Source organism: Drosophila yakuba, chromosome X, assembly GCF_016746365.2.
Source record: "Drosophila yakuba strain Tai18E2 chromosome X, Prin_Dyak_Tai18E2_2.1, whole genome shotgun sequence".
Lineage (NCBI taxonomy): Eukaryota > Metazoa > Arthropoda > Insecta > Diptera > Drosophilidae > Drosophila > Drosophila yakuba.
In genome coordinates, this window is record NC_052526.2 from 8,753,168 (window position 1) to 8,769,649 (window position 16,482).

The window sequence follows — 16,482 nt, forward strand, 5'->3', positions numbered from 1 at the left end:
TCCGTGCCGAGTTAATTTTGTTCTTTTTTGGGGAATTCTATCCATGCCATCTCCATCGGGCTACCCCCTTTCAAAAAAAGATCAAAGGGCGTACGTTTTTTTTGTGAGTCAAATACTGGCTGCCTAATGACAAGCGCTAAATGGAAAGTAATCAATAATTTTGTAAGGCATTTCGGCAGGACACAAAAGCCGTAACCTAATGTAATCGCACTGGTTGCATGGCTACGGTAAATTGAATGCCAATTAAAGTTCGTTCGTGAGGTGGCCCACGCTTCCGGATTAAAACGAATTGGGTCATCGCTTTGGTGACCCCGTTAATAAAATCAAGGAGACCCCGAATCGCGTGCATTTCATAAAATAAGTGCTAGTCAACAGGTTGATCGCGCTGACAATTATAGGAAAATGTAATTATAGTCAAACAAACAGAAACTATCTGAAAGTTGCAACCATTTATTGTTTTTGTGGAACTTTTGTCAAAGAAATAAAACTTCTGAGCTATATTCAACTGAAAAGTGTTGACTTGTTATTAGCAGCACAAATTAATAAGTAGCTACTAGAAAGCAACGCAAATATTTCGTTCATAAAACAAAACTTGTACTAGCAGTACCATTAAAGTGGTAATAACAATTTTTATCCCAACATTAGCGTTAGCAGGTTTAAAGTGCCGCGAAATCGCTTTCAACTGAGACCTTCATAAATTGCCAGTGATTTTCAAGTGTCGTAAGTCCTCGAATGCCAGCAAGAAGTCCCAGAAGTTCGAGTACTTTTCCCCTGCCAACTAGGCCGCCGCTCATAACCCTTGTCGGAATCTGGAGGAGACTCCGCGAGTGACATAAATCAGGGCAGGATCTCCTCCATTGCCACCTACCCATTGCTAGCTATCCGGCGCAACCCTATCAACATTACAATCTCATCTCGACGCACTGGCCAACCGCAAGTTAAATAGTTTCGAGAACGGCCATTATATGGGGATATATATGGGTGAAATATGAAAAATGCCATCAAAACGCCGCGAAATGAACTCCCAACTCGACTGACTCACTGACTGAATGACTAACCGAAATGACTGACTGACTGACTGGATGACTGACTGAATAAATGACTTACTGACTTACTCTCTCCGAATGAGTGACTTGGTGGAACTGAAAAGACGCCGGGCCATTTATAACCGGGCTGGGTTTGGGTTTGGGCTTGGGCTTAGATGGTGGGGTTGGGGGTGGGGTTCCATGAGCCATGGGCCATGGGCCATGTTCCTCTGATGCGATAAGAATAATTGGAATGTCAGTTTAGATGCGCGCACGTAAAATGCGAACGCAAAGCGACACATACACATCCATTGCCGCCCCATCAACGCAGCGAGGGGCGTGCCAAGCTGCACATGTTGCAGACAACACTGAAGAAAAAATGACTCATTTATTCAAGTTATTAAGATGGTTTATATAGGTTTTTTTTTACAATATTTTTTGGTTTTTAAAGTGAATATTTAAAGGTATTCTCAGGAGTTAAGTTCTTTAAATAGGAACAGATTTGATTTATGTTAAGGCAGATTTTTGAGTGTAACTGCAGCAAATATAGCACAATAGTTGCAGCAACATCGCTGATTTTGCTGTTGCTGCTGATGTTGCTGCTGCTGTTGCTGTTGCTGCTGTTGCTGCTGCTGATGTTGCTTCTGTGTCTGTCGTCGTCGTCGCCGGCGCACTTGGCTGAACAATGACATAAGTCTAATGACAAGCAGAACGACGATGACGACGATGGCCGAATAGCGAATGGCAAACGGCGACCGCAGAGCCACCGCCAGGAAAAAGGACGAGGACGAGGGCGAGGACGAGTAGCAGGAGCAGGAGCAGAAGGTCCTGTGGGGTGTTGCCAACCGGAGCTCCAGCTGCTGTGATGACACTGACAACAATGACAACGCTGACATGACATGCCGGGACAAGAACTCACAAAAAAAAAAAGCGATAAAATGTCGAAAAGAGCGGAATTTCAAGTTGGCCATAAAGAAGCTGTAATACCCTAAAGTATCCGAAGAAGAAAAGCATGTACTGCACTGGGTATTAAATTTTCAACCATCAATTAAATAAAGACGTTGAGGTTCATCATATTTTCTAAGCTTGTGGAGTTGCGTGCTGAGATGAAATGTATTCAATTTGAAACTTAAATGTATTCTGTTTTTACCCAACAAAGCTGTCTTATATATATATTTGCCTACTTACTTTAAGTATATAAGTAGCAATGAATTGTTTGTATAATATTTGGGGCTTTGCATTTAAAGGCATATAAATCGTTTGTGGTTGATCATCGTTTAGAGGTGCCTCTGCCTGCAAAGAGTTCAGAAAGAAATCAAATTTGAACACAGTGTAGTGCCTCGGTGGGTGGTGGTGCATGAGTGGGTGGGTGTTTTGGGTGGTTGGTGGTGCACGAGTGGGTGGACAGCGGGTGGGCAGTCTAAGCATAAATTTAGCTGCATGCTGCGGTCAGCAATATGCGTCCATGATAAACGAGCTGGAATAGGGTTTTTCGTCCAGCGAGGAGTGCGGGTGGAATTTCGGGAGCTGTCAGGACAGGACACCGAGAGGATGCAGTGGAGAGCTCAGGCAGCCAGCCAGCCGTGCCCATTTATCGTCCAAATTGAAATTGAAAATCAGGCAGGCGCAACGCGCATCGGCTGGCAGCAATCGTTCCACAACTTTGGGCGGCGTACAGACACAATCGGGCATCAGGCAGCGTAAATCCTTATCCGAGTCCTGAATCCTGAATCCTGAATCCAGCCAGTGCAGCTGCATCCGATGTCCACCATCCACTTGAGTTGTGAAAAACGGCGCCATGATTAGCTTGTTGCGCATGCGTTGTGGGCGTGTCCATTAGTCAGGGATCAGTGGATCCAGGAACTCGTCCTGCTGCTGACAGGATGTCCTCGAGGCGACCATAAAATGGACAGCAGAAGGGTCGACTCATTTGCCACATAGATGCCATGCCACTTGTGCGGCATGCTGCATGTTGCATGTTGCGTGTTGCTGCTGTTGCTGCTATTTGCAGCTGTTTTCAATGTTGTTGCCACTTCTGTTTCAGTTGTTGCACCAACTTTTAACACTTCTATATAGCTATATATCCAGAGTTGCTGCTGACTTTGCTCCTATTTCCTTCATCATTGTTGCCACACTGCAATTATAGTACTTCCCATTCCTGGTTATTGTTCAACCGATATTGTTGCTGCCGTGGCCATACATCATTTTTCTGTTTTTCCTGCTGCTGCTACTTCTGCTGCTACTGCGGCTACTGGGAGTTTTCCAAAACATTGAAAACAAGTCAAAGAATCGTTTGTTTCTGTCGGCAAAAGTCATGAAAACTGTGAGTTATGTGTCGGAAAAGAAATGAAAAATTGAGGCAGTCGAACTGCTCGAATGGTTAAAGGAATGCAAACGGGGTGTCAGTCATTACTCTCGAAATAACATATTCAAAATAAACAACCGATGTGATGCATCCTGAAAATGGGCTTGCTTCAGTGGAAAATATATAAATATTTGTTACATATTGCTTGGGCAATTTGTACACCTGTTCAATGTAACAATTAAATTATTCTTTAGTATTCGAGTGGTATGTACTATTTTGTATTTGAGGTTGTGTAGCTTACAAAATTGATATGAGTTTTAATTGGGAAAACGCATGGTATGAAAACATTTATATTTATTATAAATTCCCGGAATATATTTTTTAATTTTCGTTTTTGCAAACGTTACTATGTTTTTTTTCTTACTTTGATGGCCAATTTTGGTAATATCTTGCTGTACGCCCTCAACAAAAATAAAATGACCCGGAAATTATGAAAAGGAGCCAATTGAAAATGTAAAATTGCTGAACTTGGCACAAAACTCATTTGACATTCAAATGGCAGTTGGCGCGGGGGAAAAAAGGGCGAGGAAAACACATTGAAAGGATATTGAGGGGGTGGCATTCTCACTCGATTTTTGCAAAAAGTTAACGTCGAACTGCGACTTTTGGCTAGTTTCTTGTTCGGACCGCTGGCCACTTTTCTATATATATATATATATATATATATATACTTGTATTTTTTGCTTCCCTTTTTTGATAAATGTCATGGGTTGATGGGCTGCCAAGGCCATTAGGCGACAGCCTCTCAGACCGGGTCAACAATATATTACACGCTTATATGCAAATGAGTTCAATTTCTGACCAGCCGAAAAAGCATTATGGACTGCTGGACTCGACTGCGAATATTTGTTAGTGTTGGTGGAGGTTTTACGATGGTATGGCATTGGTGTTGGTGGCTGAAGAAAATTGCCAAGTTAGTGAATTATAAAACGGCTGAGAGGCAGCTGCAGAAACGGAAATGCCCGGCAAAAAAAAAAATTGAAAATCTATGCAAAGGGCAAAAAGGGGCAGCAAATTGCTTGCCAGCAGTATGGATTTGAGTATTTTCTTTTTTTTTTTTTGGGTGTGAGTATGGTTTTCACATAAGGGGGCTTAAATTTGCATAAGAAACCCTAAAATAAGCTTCCCATTGGCACGCTAGACTGACCAACTTTCTTTTAGCCAATATTAAATGGGAATTTTCTTGCAAAACTCACACACTTCGTGTGCGCTGCTCACAAGTTTAGAGCTCCGAAAAAAAAAAAAAAGCATAATTTCACATCTTGCATACCGAAACACTTTTAATTGAATTAAAATGGGAGTGAGCATTTCTGGCTGCATTCAAGCACTAAATTGGTCAACTTATGAGTTGTGACCTTCTTGTCGTGCACCTTCGAGCTGATTTCCTCAAATCTGATTTATCTGTGCCAATTTGCTTGTTTTTTTTCGTTGCTGAAACTATTTCAATCAAAGACCAACTTTCAATTGGCAAGCCAAAGTGACTGCTTCCTCTTCCACTTCAATGCTGATCCTTGCGACCACGCCTCTAACATAGCCAACGCCCACACTTTTCTCGCATACAAAGAGAAAGCTAAAGCTCAGCATTAAAAAGTTTCCATACAAGTTTTTTACAATCACATTTTGCCATAGATATATATTTCATCTCCTGCTACTTTGGGCGCTCGTTTTTGTGCATTTTATCAGCATATCATGCTATTAACTTTTACATAAATGCCTATCAGCTGGCCCGACTCCTTGAGCTTTTCACTTTTCCAACTGCTCCTGCTGCTCCGCTGCTCCTTTTCCCGATTTTTGTGGCGAGCCCTCGACTCATGTGTGCCTCAGGTGCACTGAGAAAAATGCTATAGAACCGGGAAGGAAATTCGTAGATATGTTAAGTATTTAAGCTAATGCTATTGCTATGTAATACTCCAATGAATTGTAAATTCTTAAATTATAGCAGTTCTAAATTAATAGCTATCTCAATACTTTTTAAATGAAATCACTTCTCCCATGCGAAACTATATTTACGGTAATGCAATTTTTCTGCGATAAGCTCGATTTAAAAAGTATATTTTCCTGTCTGCCAACAACTCACATATCGGAAATGAAAGAGCGGAAAAAGTCGCGGATCTATGTATCTCGATGGGCAGACATTTAAAGCGGCGGGACATAGACGTCAAGGGTTTTGGCTGCGATAAGGAAGAGACATTCGCGAAGAAGAAGAGGCACATGCTGAGGGGAAGAGGATGAGGAAGAGGAAGCAGCTGAAAAGGACGAAAAGGAGCCGGCGGCAGATGCTTAGCCCCGTTGACAATTTTATTTGCATACTTCTTGGCGCACAGGGCGACGGGACTTATGACGCATGACGGAAAGATTGCGCTCGCTTCGAGGGCCCCACACTTTAGTTTCCTCCCCCCTCAGCCCCTCCCCACCGCCTTAGATCTCTTGCGTTTTCCCGGCCTTTGTTTGTTGGCTGCTCGTGGAAAAATTTCACTACGGCCTCAGTGTTAGTTTTCTTCATCTCCCTGTTTCGGTTTATTTTTTTTTTAGTTTTTTTTTGTGTTTTTTGGCGAGCAAATGCTTTCGTTGCGCTGCCAACTCAATTAAAGTGTCCCCACGGACAGGGAGTAGTAGCAGTTTTTGGCAGTTTGGCATATATGCGCACACACATGCACATACGCCGCATGCCACATGCCACTCGAAGTGGCCGGAAATGCCCGCCAGAGTTGCCACAGTCACGCACGCACTGCACTTGATGCGTCGTCGACTTGGCTTAGTCGCTGACTTTTCGTGGAAAAACTCAAACTCAAACTCCGCACCGAACTTTTGCTCTGTGTTCTGCGCTTTTCGTAATCCCGACGACCGGTGCAGCCGCACGTAGCACTCCCCGTATGCTAATAAATTATTTTATTTGCTTTATAAACCATAAAATTGGCATGCCACATGACCCCCCCCGAGGCACGCCCCTTGTTACCCGACCAACCGCCCACGCTGGCAGCGCTTAAGTGCACACTTAGTCCGGCCCACACTGCGTATGATAAATGTTAAAAGCAATGGCCAAGCCGACAGAACTGAACTCGGCGTTCACTGGACCACAGAGCCAGCCTTTTTCGGTTCTCGCATTTCGGCAGTATGCTTTTTTTTGTTTTTTTTTTTTTTTGTTTTTGAGTGGAGTGAGAGGCTGCGAGTGGATTTCCCATGTCCCAGTTTCGCGGAGAGCAACAGGTATGGGAATAAAAATGAATGTTATAGGGCGGGAAAAGGGGAAAATGGGGGAAGAGCGCTCAAATCGCACGGCGGTAACATAAAAATGCCCGTTAAATTGAGCTTGGCAGGAGAAAAAAGAACCGATGTACAGGCAGAAAAAACCCCGCAGAGGTGTATGCATATGCAATCGGCCTAGAATTGCAAAAGGGTTGAGAGTTGAGAGTGGCGAGTTGGGAGCTCAGAGGACTGAGGACTGAGGACTGTGGGCTGAGTGCCGGCAGACAATCATCGATTGAGGGCCTGCAATGTGTTTGGGCATTAAGTCCATGGTTGATGCTTCAATCGCACATTTTTACGGCTCCACCAAGAGCATTCAATAAAAAATTGCACAAATTTATTATACCATCTATAGTATGTGCCATATATTTGCCGAGCATTTTTTTGCCGTTTTTTTTTTTGCGCCGCATCGCAAGATGTTTTTTGCAAACGAACATCCCGCGGGCTGCGCAAATAAAGAAATTACAATTATTAATTTGATATATAAATCTGATATAGGTACTATAAGTAATCGTCGAATTTTGCACTTTTTCATATGCAGATGAGGCAAAGTTTTTTGCTCAAAGTCACATATTTTTTCGTGTTTTTTATTCGTTTACCCATCGGGAGAGTTTGACGGGCGAATAAGTGCTGATCTTTGCTGGAGTTGACTTTTTTGCGCATTTTTGCGCATTTGGGCTTAAATATTTTCATGACATTGGATTAAGTCAGGGCAGTATGGTGATTTTTTTCTTAAATCATATTGGGTATTATTATTAATTCGTTTTACATTTATTCGTGTTTCTGAAATTTATGGACTTTTAAACAAATTTTTTTGTAACAATTCATAATTTTTGTTGTACACATGACAGATATTTTTAAGTATTCTGTGCAAATTACAATTCCATTCGGCAGGCTTTTAGCTGAATGGGAATCGAACCAGTAAAAACATGATTGTACTTTTAATAAAACATAAACAAGAGTCAAAAACATAAATTGAACATTTAAAGTATATATGTATATATATTTTTTATTAGTTTTCCTATTTAAGAGCACTCGATTGGCGAAAATTCTTCAATGGAATGTTAGAAAAATTCATGTGCCCAGGCAAGTGGAGGCTTAATCAAGTTGCTCAAATGTCAGCGGGCATTAAGGCAGTTGCTCTTGCTCCTTGGCCTCATTCCTTCTCTCATTCTCCTCCCCTGTGCACCCTGTACACCCTGTACACCCTGTACACCCTGTCCACCTCCTGTCATGCCATCACTTTTGTTATCCTGGCAATTGACAACTTAACGATGCCTCGGCTGCTCTGCTCCTTGAATGGCATGCTCAAAACATTATCACGCACAGCGGGACAAGTCGTTGGATACCAGAATGAATGTTGGCTCATAGGAGTGGGTAGATGTCGGTTATATGTCGGTATGGTGTGTAAAAAAATCATAAAAATGCAAAAAGACAAAGGACATGTGATTGCTGGGCGCCCCGTGTCCTTTAGCCTCCCCCACCTCCCCCACCACCCCCGCCATCTGAATATGTGTGTTTAATAAAAAAATTATGAGCTTCAATTACGCAGGAGTGGGGGAGTTTGAGTTTGAGGCGCCGCAGCGAGTGCATAAAACGCTGAACAAATAACAGCCGCCAGGATAAGAGGGCCATGTGTGCAAGTGTTTGTGTTTGCATAACATAATTCTTTCTGGCAAAGTTGTAAACCCAAAACGAGGACGTGTCACGAGGGCGGGAATGAGAATGAGCTGGGTCCTCTCACTTTTTACCTAAGTAAGCAAGGCTCTGCCAAAAGAATACCAAGCTGGATGTGCAAAAATGTGTGCGGCACCTCGGGATACCCACTAAATGTGGCAGCAATTTCTGAATTAAATAAATAATGAGGAGATAATATGTGTAAATGTTTCTAATACTTAATCATAGAAAAGAAACCTATTCCTAAAATACTAAATAATATAAATTGGTTAAATAAACAATACTGGAAGATCCTTCACATCACCGCTGTTGCGTTATATCTTTGAGGGTGTGAGTGTGCCAAGAAGGGTGTGAGTGTTAAGTGTGAGTGCGAGTGTGAATGTGAGTGTGAGTGCGCGCAGGAGACGTGCATGTGAATGGCGGCCATAAATCAGCTGGCGACAGCCAAGGGCAGCCAGGATCAGGGGGACGGGGAGTGCGAGTGTGTCCCCCGGAGGACTGACACTTCGCCTTTAATTGGCTGGCAGCCACCAAGGGCCTTGGGCAGCCTACACCACCCACCCACAAGTCACCCACAAGCCACCCACAAGCCAAGCACCACCCCGCTGCTCATCAGCATAATCGTCGGTGTAATCGTGGCGCAAAAATGTTCTCGCACCTGCAACGCCTACGCCTCAAAATAGAAAAGTGCCACCGGCTCAGGAATCATGGATGCCAAAAATGACACTTAACACTTAGCAAATGTCGCTGCCATTTTGGGCGGCCATTTTCCTCCGCTTCGTTTCGTTTCCGTTTTCCTTTTCCCTCGTTTCCTTTAAGCATGGTTTTTAGTTTTAAAAAGTAATTGTTTAATTCCAGTTTTTATTACGATTTTATTTAACTTATTTTTTTCTAAGAAAAAATACGTACTTTAAATCCATAAAAATTAACCAAATAATGTGAAATACTTAAGTGGTAAATATATTTCAATTAAATGATATATTTAGTTTACAAATATGTTTTTCTAAAGCCAAATTTGCTATTTTGCTAGTGTTTTTTACTTAAAAGTCCTCCGTTTTATTTACACAGTGGCCGATTTATTCAGTGCTTGTCATCATTTCACCTTTTTAGCGTATTTCTTGGGTGTTTCGTACCGATGCTAGCCATTCAAGCTAACCTGCAGACAGCCAGTGTGCAGTCATGTCTGCTGCAAGTTGCAGGTTGCACATTGCACATTGCACATTGCATGTTGCAGGTGTCTGGTTTCGGGGTTTGGGTTTGGATTTCAGGTTGCTGATTCCCGCCTGTTGGCAGCACATTGCAAGTGGCACGGTGGCGTTTCGGAGACGGCCAGTTGGCAGGATGTGCACCAGTTATTTGTCCGTAGTAGCGGGGTGTCTGTGTGTGTGCCTTCAGCTGAAACTGTGAAACTTATCTGTATCTGGCCAGTCCCAATTTGCTACTTGAGGGCATTTATCGGTGGAGACACCAGTAACCAGTAGCCAGTTACCAGTTGCCTGTTACCAGTTCCCCCGATCCAGCGAATATTCGCAGCAAAGAGTACAGCATGTTACATAAACTGCTTACAGAACAACAAACAAGCTACTGGGCATATAATATGGGCGTTTATCATTTAATTAATTGCCTTTCGGAGCCATTTTCATTAAGTAATTTTCGCCTTTCGCTGTTGTTTGCTCTTCCCCGCCTTCGTCTCCCTTCGACGTTTTTTTTCTTCATTTGTTTTTCGTCCTTTTATCCTTTGTTGCACTTGCCTTGAAGGGAAAAGCTGTGGGAAAATTCACGAGAGAGGAGAGACAACAGCTGTGGAATGTAGCCAGCTTGTATGTGTACTTATTGGAGTTGCACAGAAAGAATTAGTTTTTAGTTTGATTTATCCGAAATGATTACTATTTTGTGATAATCAATATAGTTGTTATTGAAGAGCGCATGTTTTGTTTAAAATTAACTATTTCGTATAATATTTTCATTTGTTTTTAGAAGTTAATAACATTCATTTGGGCTAGTGACTCTAACATGAATGCTAATTGAGTTTAAATATTTATACATTGAGAAATAAATATAAAGCATCGATTGCTTTTTCGGCGTGTTCACATATGTTATTTCTTTTGTGTATATTTATACATAACGTATGTATACCTGTGTGTTGGTCCTGCAGAGTCCTGCTTAAGTGTGTGTGTGTGTGTGTGTTTGGAAGTTGGGAGTGTGTATAGCAGGGGAGCTGGTTTTCGATCGGCTCCAAATTGCCACTCGTTGTAAAGTGGCAATTAACGCCACATGACGCTGTCAACAAATGGCCCTGGCTAGGCATTACACACCCACATCCACACCCCCATTCACACACACACACACCCACACCCAAAGCCAAGCTCGCAGACCATCAAACACTCTCACCCACACACACAAACGTGCACACAACACACACACACACGTATTGATATGTGGAGCACTTACAACACTTGTTAAGTGCATTTTTCAATGCCCCCCTGGCAGTGTTTTTTTTTTTTTTTTTTTGTTTTTGGAGTACAAGAAATGAGGAGAGGGCAAGGGAGCTCAGGGGTTCGAATGTACTAATTTTTAAATTATTACCTGAGACACGACAGCGACACGAATGCATTTCTCAGAAAAATATACAGGTGCGACCTGGTGCAAACAACTTGGGAAAGGAATACAATCTGATAACAAAGCCATTTTCCACCCCTTCCACAGCCACGCCCACCTGTCATTCAGAGTCATTGGAAGGCTGGGATTTTCGGTGGGTAAAATTGTATGTGGAGAAAACAGCGCCTGTCGAGGCTGTCAGTTGATTTAACAGGTCGTAACTACTATTATTATGTTACTCAAAACCTTTGCTGACTTAGTAGTTAATTGTGGAGTGTTTAGTAGAAAAAACAAGTAAACGGATACTTGCAAAAGAAAACAGCACTAAGGAAGGTTACTAGAAGAACTTAAGTAGTATGGAAAATCAAACATATTGTTTTCATGTGAAAATGTCTAAAACGTGCACCGAACTGTCGTCACTGTACTTAGCATTTTTAAGTCATTTCAAAATAGATTGATAGATGGGAATAAATGAAATCACAACACTGCATAGTAATTGTTAGAATATGCTGTAAGTATATATCACAGCAGTATATTAGTCCTGCTTATGTTATAGCATCCCCTTCAAGGATTTCCCTTCTTAGCATTTTGCTACTTTAAGACCCAACTAAATGCTGTTACTCCCACTATTTTACAGGCTGCACGGACGGCGCCTCGAAGCGCTTCTTCACAGACTTCCTGCAGGACCTGCCGACGCCCGGAACCGGAGGACCCACTTTCGACACGACCATTGGCACGAACATCACAGGACTCGTGGGCAAGACGGTGAAGCTGACCTGCCGCGTCAAGAATTTGGGCAATCGCACGGTGAGTACGCACCAAATTGGTGAGAGAGGGGGAGTGTGGGTCGGAGCGGGGGGGTAGGGATGCGGCAAGTGGATGCTCTGCATAATAATTTCAAAGTACTTGACCAAAAAAGAAATGAGAGAATAAAAAAGTAAAAGTTTCGCAGCGCAAACTTGTCAAAAGGCGTTACGCTTGACAGGGCGGCGAGTGCTGCTGTTGCAGTGGCAGTTGCAGCAGCAGCAGCAGCAGCTGCAGCTGCAGCTGTAGCATGCCACGCCCCCCTAACGCCTCTTTCAAAAAACGCCCCCGTTTCTGTGGGTGGGGGGTGGTTGGTGGGTTGAAGAAGGCAGCTGTCGCCTGTCGTTTTCGGTTGCGGATTTTAGCTTGGCCCTCCGGGCTCTGAGTGAAAAGTTGTAAGCTGCTGCTGTACGCGGCCCTCCGCCGCCCGCTTTTCATTATGAAAATGCAGCTGGAAAATGCAGTTGCATTTGCTGGCGCTGATGTTGCTGCGCTGTTGTTGCTGTTGCTGCTGTTAAACAATTAGCAAATTAAACTTTGAACTTTCAACTCTGGCAGCCGGCGAGCGAAATCGGAAAAACAATGCGAGTAACAAAGCCGTGGCGAATGTTCTTCTTCTGTTTCGCTCCGTTCAGTTCATTTTAGTTGAATTTAGTTTGTCGGTGCTGGTACAACGCTGCGTATGAGTGACGTGGATGCCATGGATGCCGTGGATGCCGCGGACGAGTCCCCCGCCTTTTAACAAGTTTCCTCCTCAAGTGTCGCGCGGCCATAAAACTTTCAAAATTTTTACGCTCCGCTGGCTTATTAGGTGAGTGGTGAGTCCAGCAAGTTCGAGTCCTGCCCCCCCTGCTCACCTCCTAAAAGCCCAAAAATAGAAAAAAAAATACAAATAAAAAAAACTAAAAGTTTTTGCCGCTCGCTTCCCGTTTTAATTTCAGTTTGACAAAGTGAATGAATGACTCGAGTTTCGCTCGCAGCTCTCTTATTTTATTTCTATTTTGGGTAGAAAGCGAGATCCTGGCTGCCAAACTCGAACTGAGTGAGGTTCTTTTTGTCAAACGGCGGTTATGAACGCGTCCAGCTAATTACGAGTCCTCTGCAAACAACCGCCAATTAAGTACACTTTCCTCGTGATATCAATTATTTCTCCGACAAACTATTGGATTGCACCGGTGGAAAATTATATTGTATACATATATATATATAGCCTAGAATTATATTACATCAAAAGTCTGTCGGCGCGTGTTTCTCATTTCTTCTCCAGTTGTTGCAAAAACTTTCTGAGTTTTATTTTCACTCAAAAGCAGACTGAAAGGCATGATGATTAGTCGCTGCAAGTAGCTTAAATTCTTTTATTGAAATTTTAGTCAGCAGAAATTAATTTCCTTCAAGCCGTGCACAAAAACTTATTGAATAGATAAATAAATTATGCAATATTTTGTAACCTTCAAGGGTCGATAATCTCGATATTCATAGAGTAATCGATCATTATCCGCGATATATTTGAATACTTTCAGTCCACAAAAAGTTAAATCGATTACGCCTTCATTAAATCGAAATATCCTTTCCGTTACTTAGCAATATTTACTCTTACAAGTAGTTTATGCTACCTGACTGGCATAAATCCCGATTTCATGGGAGACTTGATATTTTCACTATATATAACTGGCCAAACTCGCAGCGTGATGTATGCATTTGTGCGTTGGTCATCGAAGCTGATGAGCTGGCTAAATACTGTGTAATTAATCACCAGTCGAGCAGTAGAGCAGTAGAGTCGAGCAGCCTGCCATTTATTACTCGCCAGTCGCCCATGCCTTGGATATCAGTTGATTTCCTCCCAGACGCCTAATTACTCAGAAGATGTTAGTTCATGAATTATACCAGCCACAGAGTGTACAAGTTTCATTTTCTTGAGAGATCCTGCAGGCTGTAGCCTGCAGCTTGCACATGTCCCTTAATGGCAACAATTTTCCATGCGATTTAACAATTTTCGAGCGCGTTTTTATGCCAAACAATAAATGGCGCCATCAAGTATGCAGCACAGTATCCGCTTTTGCGGGATGAGAAAGGTTTACTTCGAATAATTTACTCAGCTTTTTAAGAAATATTTAATCGAATTAGTGCGATTTTTGGCAAGAATCTTATCGGTTACAAGCTACGAAACGAATGTTTAGTAATATATTGTAATATAATGTAAGCAACTGAAGTTCTCGCTCTAAGCTGTGTCAACTAAATATGTACTCGACTATTTAAGAAGCCTTGTTACCAAGGCAATGGGCACATTTTCAACGCATCCTTTGTAGTAGGCCAATTCCTGCGAGGCTCAGAGCGCCGAATGCCAGGGAAATCGGGCGACATTAAAATTTCCTTTTGCAATTCATTAGCAAACGCGATTTGGCGGCTGCCGAGTGTTTATTAACAAAGCCTCCACTTAACTTTGCGTGGGTTGCTTTTTGATGGGTGGTGTCGGTTGGCTGGGTGGTTGGGTGGTTGGGTGGTTCAGTGACTGGTTGGGTTTTGATTGGTGGCGCCAACTGAAGGAGCATGTCATTTGCGGTCTTCGAGAGGCGGCGACCGCAAGTCAGGGCTTCTTCGACACCGCAGAATGTCAATGGCTGCAGATAGGGAATTACACGGGTGGAGCGGCAAGCGGAGGGGGGAAACGAAGATGGGGTCTTTAATGGGTGCTCCAAATTCTCAATGCATGTACTTCATTAGTGTGTAATTGTGAGGGGGGTGTGTGAGTGTGAGTGCGTACGCACAAGTGTGTGCCGCATGGAATGTGTATGTGTGTGTGTAGGGAATGCGCATCGATTTGCATCAATTGAATTGTCAATGCCCTGAGCAATGACCGCAGCCACAGAAGGAACAACGACAACGACAACGACATCGTGACCATGATGACCGAGGAGCCCATTGACCAGGTACAGTGGCCAAAACCACAAAACTACCCAAGTTTCTTTCGAAATGTATTGAGCTTGTGCGCAGGTGGTTTTTCAAAATGGAATGGATTAAACCTGGCTGTTTAGGAGGCATTATAAAAAGATTACAAGGACAAGGGTACTGAATTAAAACTGAAACCTTTCTAAACCTAAAAAATATAAATATTAAATATTAGTATGAAAATACTATGATCTTAAAAAAATCGTGAACCTTCTTTTGGAGTTTTCGTAGTGTTTTTATGTTTTGGTAATCCCATCGAAACTGGCTAAAAAAAATCCACTGTGAACGCCGTTCATTTCTGGGCAACTGCAATTGAAATTGTTGCGGTTGATTTTACAAGTAAATTGTCACTGCCAGTTGTAACACAACCCAGTTCCACTTTCCACTTTCCAGTTTCCACCAACTGAGTACCGAATACCCCCCGGACTCAGCCTTTTGCCCCCAAAACAATTGAAAATGCAATTTAGCGTGTGAGGTTTCGCTGCGCCTCGTCCTTTTCCGTTTGGTTTCCGTTGTTCCACCGGGCCCTTTCGATCCTTTCGATCCTTTTTCTCATTTTTCCCGCTTTTCTCGTTTTTCACGTTTTTCTCGTTTGGTACCCCATATCCAATCTTTGGTCTTTTGTTTTCCGAATGGACACCGCAGCGGGTCCATCACCTGCGCCCTCCAATTTCCCCCAGCTTTCCTCTGAGGTGGCAGGCGCAGCTATTTTGATGCGTTTTCGTTTCGCTTTCATATGTGGCAAAAAAGGAACATCTGTAGGTCGGCACTGTACAAAATTTCCTTTTTGTCGTGGCTTTTCAAATTCTGACAAATCTCCGGCAGGCTAAAAAATGATTCCTTAAACTGCGATACTGTTAAGTTAAAAGTAGTATTTTCAAAGAAATACTTTAAAAATTTCCCTTAAATATTCAATCATTTATTTCTGCACCTTACCCTGTGCCCTCTGAAAAAGTTTTCTTCGTTTTTGCGCTTCTTTTCTTTTTTCGCAAAAGTCACAGGCTTCCTCCACGCACAGAAAAAAAGATTAAAAATTGCGTTTATACATTTCGTTCTTTCTCTTAGCCAGCTGTATCTGTGTGTGTGCGTGTTATTAGTGTGTGCGCTTGCCACGCCCACTCGCTTTGTGCCTGCCTTGACTTTCTTTCTGTTTGTTCGACGGTACAGAACTAAAAGCAAAAAGTACGAACCACAGTATCCTAAAGAGAAATAAAGAAGAACTTTCAGCTTCGCCCGAAGAGGGAAAAAATTTAAACACTGTCAACCGAATGACCTCGCCTTCCACTCTGCCAGTCCAAAAATCACTATCCCCTTTTCTTTGTGTCAAAAAGAGAATTCATAGTGCGTTCATTAAGTTAGTTTTAATACTCATAGAGAACCAAATCCTGGGCAGTCATTAAAAAATCACTTTTCTGGAATGGCGAAAGTTTTGGGGCGGCTTTTCCAACTGAAAATCGCTTTAAACACATCGATTGCCACGCCCATATGGCCACGCCCCTTAGGTTGGCGCCCCTAAATCAAATATCAAAATGTGTGTTTACGTAGCGAAAAGAAATCACATTCTTCTTCTGTTGTAAGCGTGTGTTGTCATCGCTTTATATGTGGGCGAAAGTGGGCGTGGCACCCTGCCGGCTAAAAGCAAATCAATCAAAGAAATGTTTAATATTTTTCGCTATCCGCTTCACGGGGCGCGGTGACATAAAATCCATCTGAGGGAAGGACCGAACTGAACTGAACTGGCAAAGTCAAAAGTAGAAAGTTGAAAAGCTGAGCGACTGTCATGGCAGCCGGAAAATCGTCAAAAAGGAGTCGGGGGGGAAA

General features: G+C 42.7%; 1 protein-coding gene across 6 annotated transcripts in view; it reads left to right on the top strand.

Annotated features, from left to right (window-relative positions):
* LOC6524725 (zwei Ig domain protein zig-8) overlaps positions 1 to 16,482 on the top strand; it is a 135,692-nt gene that overhangs the window by 85,888 nt on the left and 33,322 nt on the right. For all 6 annotated transcript variants that reach the window (XM_015190362.3, XM_015190361.3, XM_015190364.3 and 3 more), the window contains one exon: positions 11,549 to 11,718. In XM_015190362.3, coding sequence (XP_015045848.1) covers positions 11,549 to 11,718 — 170 coding nt within the window. The remainder of the gene's footprint in view (positions 1 to 11,548; positions 11,719 to 16,482) is intronic.